We start from the raw sequence: 20,979 nt of genomic DNA, 5'->3' as shown, positions 1-20,979 counted from the left end.
TGAGGTCAGTGGGAAAGACAGTAATCTTTGAGTCGGATTTATGTTTCAAAGCACTTAATCAGAATCTCGGCCTTGAAAACGCTTCTTCTTGACACCGTTGTGAATTAAGCACACACGGAAGAAATATTAGCTGCCGCACTTTCACAAATCGCACACCATTTGTCATCATCATCACCCTATTTTTTTTTCTCTGCCCCCTCCTTCCAAAGGAACCTTATGGAGTCTTTGCCAGACTGGCTGTGCGAAGCGAAGAAACTGGAAGTGCTGGACGCCAGCCACAACCTGGTCGGCGAGCTCCCAGCGCGGTGAGTCTCTCTAAATGGAATTAGGCTCCGAGGGTCATAAATCACATCAGACACTCGCTTCCCCCAAATTGTAGAAGCCCCTTTGTATGCAGCACAGCTCCCCTATATGCGTATGCATGCATGCTGGTGGTTTTCTAACAAAACCATCTGGGTGCTGCTGCTCGATGCCGCAGGTTGTTTTGCAGCTGCAGCCTAAGGAAGCTGAGCGTTGGACACAACCAGTTGCAGACGCTGCCTGAAAGGGTGGAGCGCCCCCTGCTGGAAGTTTTGGATGTGCACCACAATCAACTGGTGGAGCTGCCTTGCAACCTGTTTCTCAAATGTGTCAGGTAGGGCTGCAAGAATGAGAAGAATTTTCAGTGTGACTTCTTTTGTCATAATCTCGTCATTGCGTTTCCAGTTTACGATGCGTGAACGCTTCAGCCAATAAACTGGAGCACCTGCCTCCCTCCGCGCTGTCCGAAGAGAGCCACAGCATCCTGCAAGAGCTCTATCTGACGAACAACCGCCTGACGGACAAATGCGTTCCCATGCTAACGGGCCACTCGCACCTTCGGGTCCTTCACATGGCCTACAACCATCTCCAGACCTTCCCGGCAAGGTAACGCTCACTGACACCAAAGTTGGATCAACGATATAAATACTTTGTCCTCACTCCACCAGCAAAATGGCCAAGCTGGAAGAGCTGGAGGAGGTGGACCTAAGTGGCAACACGCTGAAAACTGTGCCCACCACCATCATGAACTGCCGGCGTATGCACACGCTCATCGCCCACTCCAACTCCATCGAGGTCTTTCCTGAAGTCATGCAGCTGATGGAAATGAAAGTAAGGCCACATAAGATACACGGCAACGGGAGCTCCGTTCAAAATTGTGCCGAAAGCTTGCCAATCATTTTGCTTGAGCGTTTGCACATCTTCCTCTGACGTCAGTGCGTGGATCTGAGCTGCAACGAGCTGAGCGAGATCACGCTGCCGGAGAATTTGCCTCCAAAGCTTCAGGAACTGGACCTAACTGGAAATCCTCGTCTCAACCTGGACCACAAAACCCTTGAGCAGCTCAAGTGAGGTTTTTTTTTGGTGCCCAGGGCCACACTGGATTTTTAAAACCAACAGACGAGTTCAAGGAGATTTGAATACATTATTAAGTATTAAAATGATGAATTTCCATTCAGTTATATCAAAGTATATTTATGTCTTGTTACTCTTTATATTGTTTACACTGACTCAATTAACCAATTAATGAAGTAAATTAATATGAAATGAAAATATACATCTGAATTAATCTAAGGGGGAAAAAGGGCTTGGACTTTTAGCATGTGCTTGCTTTTAGTCCTACCTTTGTTTTGTTTTTTTCCTTCTCGCTTCTACGCAAGACAGCTAAATTTGCTCCTTTTCTTGTTGCTCTTTCAGTAATATTCGCTGCTTTCGTATTGATCCTCCGCCGACCTTTTCATCGAACGAGGCACCTGGCGGGCCCGCTGTGTGGAGTCACGGTTACACGGAGGCCTCGGGTGTCAAAAACAAGTGAGTTTAATCAGTCAATAATGGAGGGGGGGGGGGATCAGTGGAGGCTCACGACTTTATTAAGGGTGCTGATAGAAAACATCTCCGCACGGACAAAGGAAAAAAAAAAAGAAGCGAGCCGTGCCTGCGTCTCTCGCTCAATATACGGGTTGGAGTAGCTTCGTTACCATGGTTATCAGCCTGCCGCGTAATCGATAGCGAGCAGAAGACACATGTCGACCCTTCACTTTCCTTTTCAGGTTGTGTGTGGCAGCGTTGTCGGTAAACAGGTTCTGCGGGAGTCGCGAGGCTCTTTACGGCGTGTTTGACGGCGACAGGAACGTGGAGGTGCCTTACCTGTTGCAGTGCACCATGAACGATGTTCTGGCGGAGGAGCTGCACAAGACCAAGAGCGAAGAGGACTACATGACCAACACGTTCCTTGTTATGCAAAGGTCCGTCTCGTGTTTAAAAGCATCTACGAATGTGTTGTGATAAATTTGATGACTTATTGTTATTATTACTTGTGACCTTAATGAGAATAAGCACTGTCGAAAATTAAGATTCATGAACCAGTTGTGTTTATTGGGCGCTCAAGGTGGTTTGCCATTTCTTAAATCTACAGTGCCATCTAGAGGAGTCAAAGAATACAACAACTGGTCCATGAAGCCAATTTAAAGTGTTATTTTCCCACCACTCGTTGTAATTCACATGACTTTGAGTTAAAGCTTAGCTCCCAAACTTGACTGGATCCGTAATCGCGGCTGCTCCCTTGCTACCATCGCAGGAAGCTGGGAACGGCCGGGCAGAAGCTGGGCGGCTCGGCAGCTCTGTGTCACATCCGCCACGATCCCACCGACCCCAGCGGCTGCTTCGTTCTCACGGCCGCCAATGTGGGCAAGTGTCAGGCCATCCTGTGCCGCAACGGAAAGCCCCTGTCCCTTTCCCTGCTCCACAATGTCGGCCTGGAGGAGGAATATCGCCGGATCAGGCAGCACCGTGCCATTGTCACGGAGGTAAGGAGAATGTGTGACTGTCATACTTTACAAGACCTTTAGATGCCAGAAGATGGTGCCAAAAGCTTTGCGATGGAGGCTGAAGTCTAATTGGAACAACAACAAAAAAGTCTAAGTCCTGGAAGCTGCAGCAAACCACGTTCTAAATATATTTTGTAACTTCCCCCGCAGGACAACAAAGTCAACGGCGTGACAGACTCCACGCGCATCATGGGCTACTCCTTCCTCTATCCGTCTGTCATCCCGTCACCCTACGTGCAGACAGTCACACTCACCCCGCAGGACGAATTCTTTATCCTGGGCAGCCGAGGCTTGTGGGACGCCGTGTCTCCCGGCGAGGCGGTGGAGGCGGTGCGGAACGTGCCCGACGGCTTGGCCGCCGCCAAGAAGCTGTGCACGCTGGCGCAGGGCTACGGCTGTACGGACAGCCTCAGCGCCGTGGTGGTCCAGCTCAGCGTCAGCGAAGACTGCTGCTCCTGCTGCTGCTCGGACCCTCCCCGGCCACCTCCCAGCCCCGGCCTGGGCCCCTACCCGGCGTCGGCGTCCTCCGCGGGCATCAAGGAGCGCCCCTCGGACGGCTCCCTGCCCGTGCCGCCGTCGTCCTGCAGCGAGATGAGCAGTGAGATCAGCACCAGCGAGATGAGCAGCGAGGTGGGCTCCACCGCCTCGTCCGACGAACCCCCGCAGAGTTCCCTGGTGCTGCTCCACGAGCCGGGCCACCACCCTTCCCTGCACCTGCACCACCAGGCCCACCCCATGACGCCACCGCAGCAGCAGCTGCAGCAGCAGGTCCACGCCGCCGCCCAACCCTGCCAGTATCTGTTCAACGGCCCCGAGCTGCCCTCAGCCCGCGGCTGCTGCGCGCTTCACCCCGCCTGCTTGGCCAGCTCCTTCCAGCGCCAGCTGTCCAGCGCCACCTTCTCCAGCGCTCTCTCCGACAACGGGCTGGACAGCGAGGACGAGGAGCCCATCGCCGGCGTTTTCTCCAACGGAAGCCGGGTGGAAGTCGAAGCGGATGTTCACTGCCTCAAATTCGAGTCGACCTCCTCGCCGCAAGCGTCTTCCTTCTTTGGCCACGAGCGCGGCCTGCTTTCACTTCCGCCGCCGCCTCCTCCGCCGCCGTGCACCCCCGAGCCCCCCGAAGAAGGAGCGGACATGAGCGTAGCGGGCAATGAGACCGGGCCGGAGAAGGAGGAGGCGTGGCAAAGCGGCGGAGACGGCGCCAAAACGACATCCGGAAAGTGGCGGGCCAACGGCTCGGTGGCTCGCCAGGAGAAGAGTCACAACCTCATCGAAGTGGCCGCCGACGCCCCTTCCAAGAAGTCCGGCGGGTATTTCACCGCCCCGGCGCAACCCGACCCGGACGACCAGTTCATCATCCCCCCTGAGTTGGAGGAGGAGGTTAAAGAGATCATGAAACAGCATCAGCAGAAGCAGCAGAAGCCGCCCGGGTCGGACCAGCCGGCGGACTACTTTGACACCCCGCTCTAGAACGCCAGCTACAGCCTCATCTCAGCATGACATCATCACCATGACGACACGCACCCCTGAGTACTCCAGACTCATTACCCAAACTGCCTTTATGTTCTTTTGCATTTTGCTCCCTGATTGGAAAACACGCAGATGAGCCCTTTAATGAAACCGGACTCTTTTGTTCATTCAATCAATGGAACATTGTTTTGGGTTTTTTTCCCCCCCTTCCACACCCCAGTAACCAATACTAGTCTTTTTTTTTTTGTAGACATGCGTGCGTGTTAATTTGCATCCCACGCTTCAGTTGAACTCGTTTGAACTCACCATATCGTTTTGACTCGCAAAGCTTTTGAAGAGCAACACACACATCATGTTTTTACTCTCAACTTTGTGGAATGGTACACCGGTAACACCACACGTTGTAGATAAGGGCACTTAAGATACTGTATTTCTTCAGTAATTCCTGGCTCTCGCTCGGCCTGTCAAGTGGCATAGACCTTTTATTTGTATTTTTGTTTGGGTAGAAACTATGAATACTAACTCCTAGGAGTTGCATACTCTATATGGTGACTCAGTCACTTTTACTAATCTTCTCTGAGAGAAATGGTGATTTGTGTTTTTTTTTCCAATGATTGTAAATAAGAGAAATGTTGTATACAGACGCTTCTAAAGGATCAATGTCAGCGAAGGCCAGCAAATGCCTTCAAATCGTGTCGGAAATTGAAGGCATTTGCTCGTCTGGAGGTTGACCGTGACTCCTTCCCCTCTTTTATAGAAGGTTTCGACTTACGAAAACAACAACACACAAGTGCGCAATTGTAGTTCAAAACATGTCAAGCAACAACAGTACAACTCTTCTCCCCTCTTTCTTTGATTTTAATGCTCTGTAGTCGACACTGTATCTAATGAACACTAATAGACTGATTTTTTTTTTTTTTTTTTTTTCTACACATACATGAAGATTGACATTCTATTTTCATAACACAACCCCCCCTTCCAGCAGTAATTGTTACCACCGGCATGATGGTGTCGAGTTCAGTAATACAAAACAAATATATATCCACGTGGAAAAGAGACAACGCAGATGTTCCCGTCTTTGGTATAATAAATTTTAAAATTTGTGAATATAAAAATCAAAGAGTCCGGGTGTTTTGTGTTTGGAATAAATCGGACAAAACTGAAGTAAGTCACATGGAATAGTTAACGAGGGGCAGTTCATGCTATTATGCCCCTGTTCCCCATGACGAGGTTGTTTTCATAACACTGCTTTTTGTACTTCTTCTTCAGGCAAACGGCGGTGGTCACGGTCACCACCAGCATGACGCCCAGCACGGACAACGAGGAGGCCAATGCCAGGATGTTGTTGTCGGCCGTCGAGCCTTTATGCTGGCAGCTTTCGCCGTAGAACCACCAGTCGGCCCCCACGGCACACCTGTGGAAAAAGTGAGTGATCCAATCACATCGCAGCATGATAACGCTTCACCTCCGCCGGCGATATTACGTCTTATCTCCTGTGGTTAAGATTGCATTTCCTGATTCTGAACTTAAAGGCGGGTGGACGTTTTTCCATTTAAACCTGGAGCTAAATGATGTCCCGTTGACGTTTATAGTTCCGAGTCTAACAACAAATAGCGGCTAACGTAGTGCGTGTGTCGCGTGACCTCACTTGCAAACAGGCTTCCCGTTTTCCTGTACGCACACGCCGTCATTCTGGCACTGTACGCAGACTCCAGTGCTGGTGGTTGGTGGAGTTCTCGTGGTGCTGGGCAACGGTTGGCTTGTAGTCAAATGAGACACGTCTGAAGAGGAACAGCAATGTTCCATTTCATTCGAATGAATCTAAAGACAGTAAGGATAAGCAAACAATTTACGAAGTTACCCTCCATGCTGAGGAGAAAGATGGCGTCTCCTCCCTTGATGAAATCCCTACTCTTGGCTCTCAGATGGGTCAGGTACGCCGAGGTACCGCTGCCCGGCCCTCTGAAGTACTTTGAGCCGTCCTCGCCGGTCACCTCCACGCCCACCTTTCGAGGGTCGTCCCAGAAGAGCTTGTTTGAGACTAACGGACGGGGTAGATGTTAAACACGAGTCAATCACGGGAAGCGCCGATTTCACGTGCCAACCTGAAGACATCTTGCTGGGGTCGGTGGTGACACTGCGCTGGTTGGACATGCGCTTCTGGATGTGAGGGTGCTGGTCCATGAGCATCATGGTCATTTGCTTCCAGGGGCAAGGCCACGTTTGCCCTTTGTCCCCCTCGCGGGCCACCAGGTTCACGTAAGCCGCCATTTGCGCCGAGGAGTTGCTCTTCCCGTTGGGGTAAAGCTTCATTTGGAACCTGTAGCCCTCCTTGGAGGTGAAAGGTGGGCTGTAGAAGGCCGTGCCCGTCGGGGTGTTCTCCAACACTTGCTTGAAGTTCTTCACACGCCACGCAAACTCGGGACACACGGTCTCCGAGATGTTGATGTCATCCAGAGATAATCCGCCTGAAGATGGTCCCCCACCTTCTTTGGTTCCTTGGAAGACCACGCGGAACTTCTTTTTGACATTCAGGCTGACGTGGTGAAGCTGCCACAGGTCCTGAGGGGGTCCTGTTACGTCACATGAGTTTGTTTATTGGTCAACCAACCAAGGGTAGAAAATCTTTTTCCGATTGGTGGTTTCAAGGTTTTTTGTCTCTTTGGTCTTCGGCTAAATAAATGTGCAGATTATTTTTTTCTGATAGATTAGTGGCTGATGAAATGAGTTTCTCAACTTGGCTAATAGGTCAGATTGAATGCTCTTGTAGGCCGTACTTGGCCCACCGACCACAGGTTAGACAACCCTGACCCAGTTTGCACCAAAGTGAAAGAGTGACATTCACCGTCAATGGTGGTGATCAAACGCAGTTTCCCAGCAGGGTTAGCTGTGTCGTACTCCCGCGCCAAGATCTTGAGCGAATCATTGAGGCCGCCGCTGTTATAGAAGAAGAACTGCAGACATTGAAAACCTCGCTTGGGGTACAGGATTCGACTCTCGAGAAGAGCCGTGTCGCCGGCGTTGGCCTCGCTCGTGTTGAAGTGCATAAAATAGCCAGAACCTAAAGATAAACAGTCCATTGAAATCAAATTCTAGCCTGGGGTCACTTTTCAGGAGAAGAAAAATAAATCGATTTTTTTCACACGGCTCCTCTCACCGGTGCATTTGCCCATGTTGGAGTAATCCGTGTCAGGACCGCCTGCCGCTTTGGATAACCTGTGCCAGTCCTGCCGGTCGCCGGTTCCCTGAATCATCCCGCAGATGTTTTCCCTTTCAAAGTCGCACGAATCCAGAAAGGTGGAGCCCCGAGCTGAAAGACAAAGTCACCTTTGAACGGCTGTAAAGTCATTCTTCTACTCCGGCCAGCGTCAACCGTCAGATTAACATCAAGCGGGACAATAAAAGCCATTGTCCTCACTGCAGTTGTAGAGGCGGGAGAGCTTGAGCAGGTCGTTGTCGCTGAACTCCATCCTCTGGCCGATGACGTCGGCGAAGGCGGGGATTTTGGTGACGATGGTTGGCTCCGAGCCGTTTCGAAAGGCCGTCTTGCTGTAGTGCATCATGGAACCGTAGTCGTAGGGGATGCCCAGTGAGCTGGAGGTGGTGTCGTTGTGAATCTTGAAGTTGTTCTCTCGACCTAGATGCCGCACAAAACGAGGCCGTGGATAGAAAAAGTCGACACACCCCTGTTCGAATGCCTTCTTTTGGGTGTATCGTACTCAACGTCATATTTATTGCTCGATAGGGCAATTAATCAAAGTTCTCTCCACTTTAATAGCAGCTATTATTGACTTCGTGGATAAACGGCAGTGCAGTTTTGCCACGTTTGCGTTTCTTATCAACAACAATCACGCAAAAAGTCATTTATGACACCCCACAACCCAACAGGTCGTATAATTTAATGATGTCCGATATAAAACTCACCATTGTGTTTGTTTGCACTGAGCTGTTCCTAAAATCTCGTGCTTACCCTCTGTGATGCGATCCCACATGATTTGCACGTAGTCGTCCCGGTCCGCTCTGGACTGCTCGTGCCAGAAGCCCAACGCGTGCAAGAACTCATGTTCGATGGTGGCGATGCGGTCGCAGTTGTTCCCGATGGACAGCCGTTGCTTTCCGATGCGCTGGTTGCCCACCGAGGAGAAGCACCTCGAAGAACGGTGAGAAAATCCATTCGTTATATGACTCGCCATCTTCAAATGCGGCTCAAGCAACTCACCCGCTTCCTTTGAAGATGCCAATGTAGTTTGGTTCTCCGCTCCACGGTTTGAAGTCGATGCAGGTCTTCAGGCGATATTGCTCAAAAGCCTTCAGGATCACACCTTTTGCATTGATTTCTGTACGGCAAAACCACCTCATATCATATTATAATGCACAATAATAATAATAGTAATAATAATGAAGATGATGTTGATAATATCATAATGATGATGATGATAATAATAATAATGATAAAAGTGTACTCACCAAGGTCATCCCCCATGTGGTACGGGATAGTCGTGGGCCACCTGTACTTTTCACCTATTATAGAATTCCGACTTTGTTTCTGTGGATTAAAAATGAGAAGCGTGCAAGAGCAAAATGAAATACTCTTCCCCAAAATGAATACGAATAATAATATTGAATGAGGAACACACACAAACCTCGCCAAGCACAATGTCGCCTTCTACTAGATTTAATCCTGCTTCTGTGAAGCCAAAGCACAACAATGAAATGTTTGAAAAGTTTGAGGATTATTTTTCAAGTACACGTACCTTCATTGATTTCAAAAATGTCGAGATCTCGTCCGCCATCGACATCAAAATCTGCGATCAAATTCACCGTTAGTCTCGGGAGTAGAAAACTCACCGTGGGAACTGTCACTTACTTACCCGGTATTATTTCGGTGGGCTAAAGAAGTAAAGTAAAAAAAAAAAAATGAAATGACCATATAATAAATACAGATGGTTTTTTTTTTCTTTGTGTTTTCTCACCATGCACAGTGCGGCGCCACGCAACAAAAGCACAATGTGAAGCACCCAGGATACGACCACACATGTTCCTCCCGCCATGACCAGCAATAATTAATGATGCCGTGGTAAGTGAGCGCTCATTTCATGTGCAAAAGTTGCTTGCGTGATGGGAATTTCATAGAATGCACGTGATGCACAAGTGAATGATTGATATCTTACCAAAAGGTCAAAATGATTCGATCACTTCAAATGGCTCTGCTATCTGCTTAAAAAATCTTTACGTGTCCTGTTGAAGAGGATTGTTTTTTGGGGTTTTTTTAAACTTCAATTTTGTGTCTCACTGTGTTGTGAATAATGGCAGCCTAGAAAATGTGCTGTAAATGGGGGCCAAAGCAAACGGCAACAAAGTCGGCCGTCAAAAGCATACAAACTCAATGGTTATTTTAGATGCCGCTGATTACTTATTGATATTTCGGGGCACTATGCTTTATATCACTTAAATAGGAGCTCAGGCAGAGATGTAGCTAATGGAGTAAGACTGATGAGGTTCCTTTATTTTTTGCAAAATGAGCAGCTGAATGAGACCTAAGAATAATATTAAAAAAAAAAAAAAAAAAAAAAACTATAGATGTGACCTAAAATAGAATAATTGAAAATGTGAGCTAAAAAAAAGCAAACATCTAATATGGTCTAAAACTGATAGTAAATAAAACCACAGCTGGGATATAATTTGTTTTATAATCACAGATACAATCCCCCAAATTTACATATATCTCACCTAAAAAAAAATCATAATTAAAAAGACTTATTTAATAAAAAACAAATATATATATATATATATATATATATATATATATATATATATATATATATTGAAGATGGCGATTCAATAATATATATATATATATATATATATATATATATATATATATATATATATATATATATATATATATATATATATATATATATATATATATATATATATATATATATATATATATATATATATATATATATATATGTGTATTTATAATATATGTTTTAAAAAAACATTTAGTGATGTGACCTAAAATGCCCCGTTCACGTCTTGTCACTGTGAGAGCAGTGAATCGATTCAAACTGGCCTGTTGTGGTGGTCTTTGGGCTTCCAAGATCTAAGATGGCTACATCAGTCGATTCGGTGTCCTGAGAGTGACCTAAAAAATCAGGAGGTTGTGTCCAATACCTCTTCTATTTGTTTCTCCTTGATGTTCTTAATGTGACACTTAACTACAAATGCACAAGTGACCTACTTTTTTTTAATCAGCAATTGAGACGAAAATCAAATGTTACCGTTTTTATTTTTACTTTTTAAAATTAGACAAGATTGAATATAAAAAAATATATATATATAAAAAATTGTGTTCAAAAAGAAAAAAAGATTAATATAGAATAGAACTAAGATCCAGCTATACCAAACAAATTCCTTGAATTTCATGACCCTGTACTTGGAACCTGGAAGGTTGGGGGCGAGGTTGCTCCCCACTCAACAAACAACAAAACATCCAGTTGTTATTGTGCTTGAGGCCATCTCATTGAGCATCTGGTGACACGTGGGGCAAAATGCCATATTGTAAATTAGCACCATCTTTCAAAGAGCCCTGGTTACTTCAACCGCATCTGCCTGTGGCGCTTTTTGAGGCAGCGCGTTACTCACTAAATGAATAACCCTGGCGGGAAAATCACTCAAGGCTACAGAAATAAAAAGATGAGCCGTGGAAATCAACCAGCAACCTTAAGTAATTGTTGTGTTGCAACATTGTTGGAAAACAATCGACACCATTAATTAAAAAGAAAATGGAATAACAAAAGCCTAGGATAGGTGTTAGTATTAGACTCACTGATTCCTAATGCAGCATTTGTTATCGTTGATCATAATATTCTGTTAAGCAGCTTGGAAACTCAGGAAGTGGGAAAAAGCAAATGCCAATGACATTTGGGGTCCCTCAAGGGTCATTCCTTGGACCCCTTTCGTTCAGTCTGTATTTTACCCTCGGGTCCAAAGCTTGGAAATGCCAATCTTGGCTACGGTGGCGATGCAGATGCAACATGTATCCCCAAATATTCAATTCAGTTCACTTAACGAGTTGTGTCACAGTTTAAAACGAAACTGAGGTCATTGTTTTTGACTATTAAAAAAAAAAAAGAGGTTAGAGAACTGTTGGAGTCAATGTCTCTTAAAACTACAGTAGAATGGATATTGCGGCTGCTGGCGTCATCACGCTGGAGTCTGTGGGCGTCGCACTGGGGATGGGGGGGGGCTTGGTGGAGAGGTGCTGAGAAGCTCACTGGAGAGCAGAGCAGCTTCTCCATCACATTCTCTCTCTCTCTCTCTCTCAAAGTGTGTGTCAGGAGCATCTGACATTCAAATGCTGTCATCTTTGCTTCTCAGCGCATCCGGGACACTTTTTTGGGAGCCGACACGTCACCCATCCCTCCAGTGGCATTTTGTTCCCCCCCCCAAATTGATTCAGGAACTTATTTGAGGCCAATTGGAACGTCCATGAAGACGCAAGGTAAGAACGACGGCAGCATTTTAACGGTGTTCCTAATGTTCAAATTTGTTTTCATGGTGACATTATGACCTCCCTGATATTTTGTTTTTGAACGAGTCTTATTGAACAAGTATAATCAAATTGTGTGACACACAATTTAAACAAGTGAGATTTTTTTTTTCCAATGAAAGAAAGAAAAACAAATCTTTTGTATATTAATTCACTTATTATATACATTTAAATGTTCTAATCAAGCTACAAATCATTAAATGCTTATCTCCCCTTCTATAACGTCACCTTGGTGACCACGACAGTTTGCATTGAGTCTATTTGAACATAATCTTTCATTGAATTTGATATTGGTGAGTTTTAAATTTGAGGTTGTCTTAAATCTAAACTCCACAGTATAATTACCGAATTAAAAACATTATTAATGATTAAAGGCCCGGCACATCATTTTTTATGCAGCCTAATAATAGAGTAGTAGAGCCTTCATTGTGTATTTCTGTATCTGAATTTAGCTACCGAATGATTCACAAGGGAAAATCCAACACTTGACTTCACCGAAGCGCAATTTTAAAAAAGGGCAACAATCAAAAAAAAAAAATATCAGCGATGGATGCATTTGTTGTGTTTAGATGGGATGGCTGAATGACGATAGCGCCTTCCAGTCCAACATCCCCGTGCCTCTGGACATCACAGTGGCTGTGGTGTATTCTCTTTTTGGTGAGTAAAACAAAAAAATCTTTTTTTCCAGCCTGATATCTCTGCAAATTGCTCGGCTGCTAGTTGTAAACAACAAGCAGTCCTATTACTTAGTAGTGTGGATCGTGGCGCCGCTTGCGTTTCATTGACTGTATACGCGTGTTTAGTATGTATGAGGTCATCCACAAATAATTGTTTTTTCCCCGAGCGAGGGTAAATATGCAATTTGTGTGTTGCACAGAATAATCCAAAGCATGCGAGAGGAAAAAAAAACAACACACCATTCATGTTTACATGTTTGACGGGGACATGACTGTCCAATATTTACTTTTCAAAGAGCCTCTCTTTGGGATCCACAATATAGAAGATTTAATCCTCATTTATTTTATTTGTTTATATTTATGTTTATTTTATTTCACGTATAAACAAGTCTTCTTAATGATTACAATTTTTAATGAGGTTTTGGTTTTGATTAGCAACAGTGTTCAAATGAGCTGACTTTTAATCTTTGGCAATAAAATGTGTACTTTTATTGCTAAAGATTAAAAGATTAAGTCAGTCTAGTCTTTCTGATGTGTTTTTTTTTTTTTTGCACTTTTGGTCCCGGGCGCAGGAATATGCTCGGTATTTGGCAACAGCACTCTGCTGTATGTGTCCTACAAGAAAAAACACGTCCTGAAGCCGGCCGAGTTCTTCATCATCAATTTAGCCGTCAGCGACTTGGGCCTGACTCTCTCTCTCTACCCCATGGCCGTAACATCCAGCTTTTACCACAGGTAACCCGTCTTATCGTGTTCTTATTATTTTTTTTTTATATATATCTTTTTTTCAAAGTGCTCTTCTCATGTATATTTTCATAAAGATGAGCAATAAAGTAATCAGTATTCCAAATTGATTATACATCAATATTTTGTTCGAATAGTTTGTGAATTTGAGTTGTTCAGCACTATTTTTTTTTCAAGTTAAGATTTGATGTCGACTTGATTTTCCAATGACGTCAATTGTTGTTTTAAGGCACCTTTTGATTTGTTTCCACCGTACCAGTAGTGCGTGCCGTGCCGATGCACGCTCCTTTTCCCGCTCCGTCATTGTGCTTTTCTCAATGCCTTCCCACGCAGGTGGCTATACGGGAATACGGCGTGCTCCATTTACGCCTTCTGCGGCATACTGTTTGGCATCTGTAGTCTGAGTACTCTCACCCTGCTCAGTGTGGTGTGCTTTATCAAAGTGTGCTTTCCACTGTACGGTAAGTCTTCCACCAAAAAAGATGCACGGCGGCATCCCTAAATGTCCCATTGTTGATTTTCTCGCTAATCCCTCCGACGAGAGCCGCGTGTTAAAACCCTCTTTGATGACCCGCCCGCCAGGCCGCCGGCTGCGCTCGATGAATATTGCTTGTGATGTTGCTTAATGCGCTGCGATGGAGTCCCCTGCTTGACCTCCACAATGTTTTTGCTCCCCAATGGCGGCACAGAAGGCTTTGATCAAGCCAACTGTTCAACTGCATTTGCTTGCCATTGTGTGATTTAATGACTTCCAGTAAAACAACACCGCCAAGTGGATCGGGTGCAATTAAGAACGGATAGCGATTTTCAACAGCACTTCACCTCTTCAGGGTTTCAGAGAGCTGAGGCTTCGCTCGCTCGACTAACAACAAGAATGCTACTCGACCTGCCCGGAAAGTTGACCAGATGTCAAACTGGTCAAGTGGTATCGGTGTTGCGGTATTGTGGCATTTTTATGAGTATGGCAACAGAACCGCAATGTCGCCACTGCATTCGTCATATTTGAATGAAGTAAAAAGCTCTTATTTCGCTCCAGCCATTGATTGAATTGTCTCATTAGATCCTGAAATAATTGAATCACTTTTTCAATTATCCTCTTCTAAAAGGTCAAAACGCCTTCTTTCTTTGAAACGAGCACATTGCTGGAATCGAAAATCATGGTACTATGTCCGCAGGAAACCGATTCAATTGCTTTCACGGCCGTCTTCTCGTCGCCTGCGCTTGGCTCTACGCGTTGTTGTTCGCTTGCTGCCCGCTGGGCCACTGGGGCGAGTACGGGCCGGAGCCCTACGGCACCGCCTGCTGCATCGACTGGCGTCTGTCCAATCAGCTGCCGACGGCGCGATCCTACACAGTGGTGCTCTTCTTCTTCTGCTACATCCTTCCGTGCGGCGTCATGCTGGCGTCCTACGCCGGCATCCTCGCCACCGTCCACGCGTCTCACAAGACCATGAAGCATCATGCCTCCAGACACATGCACATGAGTAGCATCCAGATTATTATTATCAAGGTAAACACAAATGTTTTAGTAGAATTGAATGAAAGAACAGATATGATATGAAACTTCAAGGCAGGAATCAGGTCGCGTCATTTCCGTGTAACTATTCAACTCCTGACGAGGAGGACTTAATGGCAGATTTTTTTTTCCCCCTTAAGTATCGGTGGCTGGTATCGGCAGAATTAGGAAATGTGAAGTAAAGTGTGCAAGTTGCAGCTCCAAAATTTTAAATAAGCAGCAAGCGTGCTCCTTCTCATTTAAAAAAAAAGTTAATCTGGCGCCCTGTATTTTATTTTTTAAATTGATTGACATTACCATAGAAATTCAAGACAATTGTATAAACAATGCTTTTGGATTTCTTTTGCAGGAATATGTAAATATGTGTGTGAGTATGTGTGGGAGGGAGCGCAGTAAAATCTCACCCAAGGCGCCACATTGGATAGTGCTTTCATCAAAACGAATTGACTTTAATGGATGAGGAGCCAGTGCCACTTCCACCGATAAACTCATCAGCAGACATCCACAATGATTAAGTAACCAATAACCTATCCTGAAATTTCCCCAAATTGAATCCATAGATCATCAAAGATACCAAACGTATTGCATGATATCTTATCTGAAAGCACTTGTTCAAATGCTATTCACGTGTGTGTGTGTTGTGTGCCCTCAGCTAAGCGTGGCGGTCTGCATTGGCTTCTTTGTGGCGTGGAGCCCGTACGCTCTGGTATCCATGTGGGCTTCCTTCGGCGACATCGACGACATCCCGCCTCTGGCCTTCGCCATGCCGGCCATGTTCGCCAAGTCCTCCACTATCTACAACCCCATCATCTACCTCACACTCAGACCCAACTTTCGCAAGGTATTCTTCAGGAACCTCAGCGCTCTCAAAAGCTCTACTGGAAAGTGCTGCTGCCAGCCAAGAGTCAAGGTGAGACTTCAGTTAGTCCAAAGAAGGACTGAGCAGTTCCCGTTATCCAACTCGTCCACGCAGCCGCCAGTGGTCGTGCTGAAATGTCACAAGGATACTGTCGAACGCTGCTCCGGACGATGTCCTCAAAGGGACGCTGGCGCTAATCCCGCTCCCTATGCAAAATTATTCAAGGAGAGAGTCGGTCCAAGCGTGAGCCGCACCGGGTCCTTCCTGTGCCCGACGTGCACAAAACGAACTCCAGACAGTCTTCACATTAACTTGGAGATGGTTCCGGGTCAAGCAAAAGTGGCTTGGCCTTCATTTACCCAATAGTTTAATGAGCAAAACACAAAATATTGTTCAGGAATGTGAAATTAAGAGCCACGGCATACCATATTAACCTTGGTGTCACGACATATTAATGTGTACAGGGTGTTCCCAGATCAAAAGTGTCACTAAAAAGAAAAAAATGTCTATTTGTGTTTCTCCCTAGCAACATTGAAAGATGTTTTTACTGCATGTGTCCACTTTGACCTTTTTATGCAAACAGTTGAGCAGTCATAGTTGAAATATTTATATTACATATTAAACCATTCACAGCAGATACAAAGTGTGTCTATACGATACAGCTCATTTCAAAGACAGAATCACATTATAACACCAGTGGCATTGCACATTTGTATTATTCCACTCAAATGTTGATAAATATTATCTATTGTTTGTTGCTGTGGGTTAATTAATGAACACAATAAACAGCAATACCAAGAATGGGATTATTCTTGAAACTCACGCAGGGCTTCTTTTTAACAATGCTTTTTCACAACAGTGTTTGTTTTGCAGATTGATTGGGTCATTAGTCACTGATTAGGAAAATTTATTTTGAGAGAGAGCGCAGGTGCCCATTTTATTGATTTAATTGAGAAAGTGGAAAAACAGCATAGACATTTTTTGAGGAATTACAGCATGAAAAAAAAAATCTCTAAAATATTTAAAACAGTAAGTACAGAGCAATAAAATGTGAACTTGAACCTTTATGTATTTGACGTAAAAAGTCTACATATACAGTACCTGTTTTCAATGACATGTTTTTGTGATTCAAAAGAAATATATATGTATAAAAATTCATCAACTCTTTTCCCAGCTCCTTCAGTGTTCTTGACAAAATATCATTACGAGCCTCCGATCAAATCAGACAGGCTATAGGTCACATTCACGCTGGGTAAAGTTTTAAAATGATTTATCTGTGGCTGATTTATTATGATTATTACAAGAGAATATTGAATTTGGCAAATCTGAGGAGAACTACAAAAGAAAGAAGTTCATGAGATATTGGGAGTAGAAGCGCAAATGTGCAATATTTTCTGAATCACGCTAGCGTCTACGGCGCCTTCGAGAGCGCGGCAAAGCGTCCCAATTTTACAGCCGAGACTCCCTCCGGTTTGTTTCCAGCGTTGCAGTGTCTGGTGCACCATCTCGGACAGGCCGTCCGAGTAGAAGTCGTGCTCGATGGTCTCTATTTCCACCTCGCTCAAACCCAGATGCCTTGCGCAAAACTTCCAGTTGGCGCCGATGTTTTTCCTCAGTACATCAAGGTGCTCTTCGGTCACAACACGGTCCTCTACACGTGAAAAAGTGAAAGTAAGGCTTGTGTAATTGATCTCATTTGAGAACATTCCAAACCAATCTTTAAATGCGGTATTCCACAAGGATCCGTCATTGATCCCATTTGATTTACTATTTTGGGTTAACCTGAATCATATGCTGTGGTTTATATGCAATAAAAAAAAAAAGATGTAAACATGTGCTTTACACTCAAGAGTCTGGAATGAGTCAAGTTTCCGTTAAATCTCGACATCTGACTTACCATATTTCTGAATTCCTTCGTTGAGCTGAGAACTGGTCCAGACGTGACTCGGAAGAAATGAAGAAACTTTCGAGTTGCCGTAGTGAATATTGAGGCTGTTGTTGTTACCGATCTGGATCCCCCTTGCATTGCTGAAGTGAAGCAAGCCTTCAAGATCAAGGCAATTAACGTTAGTGTCATCACAAATTGTCATATACCGAACCCGGTCGTCTACGTACCGGACTGTAGGGCTGCACCGTAGTTGCTAGCAGCACCCCTTGATGTTTCAGGCACTGACGACGTAGGCCAGGACTGCGTGCGGAAATAGTGGGAATCCGGATGTTGCTGATTTAAAGGTGGCAAGGAATCGTTCCTGGGAAACGTATGGATGAAAGATGACTTTGGTGTGGAAGTGGTCATCGACTCTTGGAGGCAGGAATACCCAGTGCGGTCTTGGCTACTGGGCTGCACAGGTTCCGCTTTGGTCCAGGATTGGACAGAGGACATGGTGGGTGTGTTGCGCTCTGGTTGTCTCGGGGTGTTATTTGTAAAATGAAGCAGGCTATCTGGGACGCTTTTCCGATGTTGGTTAGTAACAAAGTCAGACGGGCTGTCTCGGTTGTAGCTGCCGTGTATGTGGTAGTTTAACTCCTGTTGCAGTTTTTCCTCTAAAGAGCCTTCTGGGTCTGGTTCATTGGTGGCTGCCAGAGACGCTACATTGATCTCACATCCAAGGGCATCACTTTCCTCAACACTGTCTTCGACCGGCCCGTTGACGCTTTTGACTGTGCTCTCCAGAAAAGCTGGAGCATCTATAAGATAAGAGGAGGAAACACATCAGCTTTGATTTTTCAGCATGAGAAGCATTTGGAACAATGCAATCATTCAATATTTCACTTAATGAATTGAACTTCTGACATATTACTTGCAAAGATTTATCAAACAGACATTGACGAAATACCTAAAATTCAAATCGTGGCGGATAAACATGGAGGCTTACCCGTCGACATATATTCATCAGTCATCGATAAAGACTTCATCTTTTCCACAAGCTTATCCGGGCCTTCGTACAGAGCCTGCGTTGAAATATTGAGTTCAGACATTCGCAATATTGTCATGGGCATAACACAAATGTATGCCAAATATTCACCTGTAGATGAACTAAATCATTGTCCGCAAGTGGTGCGAGATTGGTCTCGTAGAAGGGACGAAAGCGGTTGTAGGCCTCTGTTGGGAAAGGAGTCGAGTGAGGAAGTCTTAGGTCGCCTCTGTAGCGAGCTACATCTGAAATCAAGCCTACCGAGAAATGTCGGTCTTTGCAGCGGATTGTGTGCCCAACACCTCACCATGAGGTTTGAGATGTCTTCCGGTGTTTGGTCGGGAATGAGGTCCATCGCTGGGCGGTTGCCATTGCGGACGCACTGACTGATCTGATCTTCATTCCTGGCATCTGGAACACACAAAAATGCAAACCGGTTTGATCTGACGAGTTCCTGGTTCGGGTTCAATTTTCAGATGACGATGAAGGTTCTGTGTTTTTTAGGGGAGCAGATGGAAGCAATACAACAGAAATCGATATTTGATGTCAACTTACTTGCGTACGGCTCTTTGCCTGTGACGATGACCCAGACTACAATAGCAAAGCTATAGACGTCGGACTTCTCGGTGGAGACGGCGTGGACGCTCTCCAAGTGCTCGGGCGCCATGTAGCTTAGCGTGCCGGCAGCCCTCGTCCTATCTGACAGGCCCAGGTGACTCCTCTTGTGGGATTCCTCCTTGGTGAGTTTTCTCCACGTCTTGCAGGCGGCAAGGCCAAGGTCGGCGATCTGGACGATGCAGGACAACGATGATTGCGGCAAAGCACGCAATAGCGGGGAGAACATTTTTACCTTGATGTGAAAATCTTTGTCAATTAAAATGTTGTCCGGTTTGATGTCCTTATGTATGACTTTCTTCTCGGTGAGGTAAACCATCCCTTCCAAGATCTCTAAAATAATTCTCCCCTTGATGGATACTGGCACAGTAACCTACAGAGCAGGAAAGCATTAGAATTCATCATACGTAAACTACAAATTGGCGTCGCACTAACCTTCTCAAGCATGGCCAACAGGTTGCCCCTAGGCATCAACTCCATGACCAAAGAGCATCCTCGCTCCTCCATGATAACGCCTAGCAACTTGACCACCCGTTGGTGGTCCAGGCTCGCCATGATATTACCTTCCTCCAGCAGAGAGCGCTTACTATCCCTGGTTATATTTGGATAGAATAGAGAAGAGATGCATGATGGCAGACATGCTCAGCTACAAGTCAGTTTTGAATATACTTTCTCAGTAATGTCAGAGGTATAGCCAAATTAAAGCCGTATTTGTGTTTTGCGATGTGTACCGTACCCACAGGTCTGCAGATTTATTTATTTACTGCTGGCTAACCTCTCAACAAGCCACTTTCAGCAATACATTGAATTTATGCCGCCTTGGGGTATTTTGTTGACCAAAGCATATCACAGACATTGAAAGTAGACTTAAATAATCAATAATTAAATTGTAGTTTAGATAGTATGTTGATGCAAATGTTCCATGTCAAATATGAGATCAAAGGTTACGTCACAGATCAGTTTCAGTTTCGCTCTGCAATAGCAATGAGGAACTTGAGACAACAGCGGAAGCTAGATCACATACTTCCCTGGACGACTGTCAAAATTATAAACTATTTTACCCCTCCCCAATTCATAAAACCATTATGATTAAAACAATCTAAGGTTCCCTTGCAGCGTCTTCCCTTGCACGTGATCCAAAATCCCATTGTGCAATTTTGCATATCGAAAACGGGGAATCCCCCACAAATGCAAAAAATACATACTCATTTCGAAGATTGCCCGTATACAAGGTCTTCATCACCACAGTACCGAGGCGGACGTGATAACACAGGTATACATCTCCAAAAGCTCCTTCGTCCAGGTGTTCTTTTCGTATCACATCTGTCGCTTGCAGCTGGAGCGAAGACGGCGTAGCAGTGGCCATAATTCCACTTTAAAATAGCCCGAACGCTGTAATAATTTAGTAACAAAAACGAATGTACCGCGGAAGGGAGCTCGTCACATGAGAGCGAGGCACAAATGCGACTCAAAGTTTCGATCGTAACACAAGTGTTAAATTAGCTCCCGGTAACGTTTCGCAACAGTCCTAAAAGCAACGAACGAACGAACGAGCAAAAGTGGTGCAGGGAAAGGCCATCAAAATCTGTTAATTCAACTCTCCTTTCCCGGAATTGCCTGAAGTGACGCAGATGAAAAGTAAACACGCAACAGTTTACAAACTACAGCCAGTCATTCAAATCGATTCCAGAGCAGGACAGATAGTTGCGCCTCGATCGTGCTGCACATAATAAATAAGAGCATTGTCCAACTAAAAATGGACTATGGCTAAAGTAAAGT

At 45.1% G+C, this 20,979-nt stretch overlaps 4 protein-coding genes across 4 annotated transcripts in view; 2 read left to right on the top strand and 2 right to left on the bottom strand.

The window, feature by feature from the left end:
- The window catches only part of phlpp1 (PH domain and leucine rich repeat protein phosphatase 1), a 28,789-nt gene extending 23,543 nt beyond the window's left edge, over positions 1-5,246 (top strand). The window contains exons 9-17 of the mRNA XM_085930857.1: positions 210-305; positions 479-634; positions 706-906; positions 969-1,131; positions 1,237-1,367; positions 1,717-1,830; positions 2,070-2,264; positions 2,597-2,825; positions 2,997-5,246. Coding sequence (XP_085786983.1) covers positions 210-305; positions 479-634; positions 706-906; positions 969-1,131; positions 1,237-1,367; positions 1,717-1,830; positions 2,070-2,264; positions 2,597-2,825; positions 2,997-4,316 — 2,605 coding nt within the window. The 3' untranslated portion in view covers positions 4,317-5,246. The remainder of the gene's footprint in view (positions 1-209; positions 306-478; positions 635-705; positions 907-968; positions 1,132-1,236; positions 1,368-1,716; positions 1,831-2,069; positions 2,265-2,596; positions 2,826-2,996) is intronic.
- mep1bb (meprin A subunit beta b) lies at positions 5,196-9,356 on the bottom strand. The gene is made up of 14 exons (XM_085930859.1): positions 9,290-9,356; positions 9,188-9,206; positions 9,071-9,121; positions 8,960-9,003; positions 8,784-8,862; positions 8,536-8,653; positions 8,287-8,465; positions 7,735-7,953; positions 7,474-7,626; positions 7,162-7,377; positions 6,422-6,889; positions 6,178-6,357; positions 5,965-6,097; positions 5,196-5,730 (listed from the first exon to the last, which is right to left on the bottom strand). Exons 1-14 carry the CDS (start codon positions 9,290-9,292, stop codon positions 5,514-5,516), a joined length of 2,079 nt encoding a protein of 692 aa, XP_085786985.1. The 5' UTR covers positions 9,293-9,356; the 3' UTR covers positions 5,196-5,513.
- LOC147046153 (opsin-5-like) lies at positions 8,739-16,659 on the top strand. The gene is made up of 6 exons (XM_085930866.1): positions 8,739-9,393; positions 11,703-12,531; positions 13,124-13,286; positions 13,629-13,756; positions 14,471-14,805; positions 15,464-16,659. The coding sequence occupies exons 2-6, from the start codon at positions 12,444-12,446 to the stop codon at positions 16,034-16,036; spliced, it is 1,287 nt and encodes a 428-aa protein (XP_085786992.1). The 5' UTR covers positions 8,739-9,393; positions 11,703-12,443; the 3' UTR covers positions 16,037-16,659.
- Positions 16,153-20,884, bottom strand: ripk1l (receptor (TNFRSF)-interacting serine-threonine kinase 1, like). Its single transcript, XM_085930858.1, has 10 exons — positions 20,406-20,884; positions 19,636-19,792; positions 19,436-19,573; positions 19,141-19,372; positions 18,847-18,996; positions 18,697-18,773; positions 18,547-18,622; positions 17,786-18,358; positions 17,568-17,714; positions 16,153-17,321 (listed from the first exon to the last, which is right to left on the bottom strand). Exons 1-10 carry the CDS (start codon positions 20,564-20,566, stop codon positions 17,023-17,025), a joined length of 2,010 nt encoding a protein of 669 aa, XP_085786984.1. The 5' UTR covers positions 20,567-20,884; the 3' UTR covers positions 16,153-17,022.
- Between the last annotated feature and the right edge of the window lie 95 nt (positions 20,885-20,979).

Source organism: Syngnathus leptorhynchus, chromosome 14 (genome assembly GCF_054491065.1).
Source record: "Syngnathus leptorhynchus isolate UIUO chromosome 14, UIUO_Slep, whole genome shotgun sequence".
NCBI classification, from domain to species: Eukaryota; Metazoa; Chordata; class Actinopteri; order Syngnathiformes; family Syngnathidae; genus Syngnathus; species Syngnathus leptorhynchus.
This window is presented reverse-complemented; position numbering and strand designations above follow the sequence as displayed.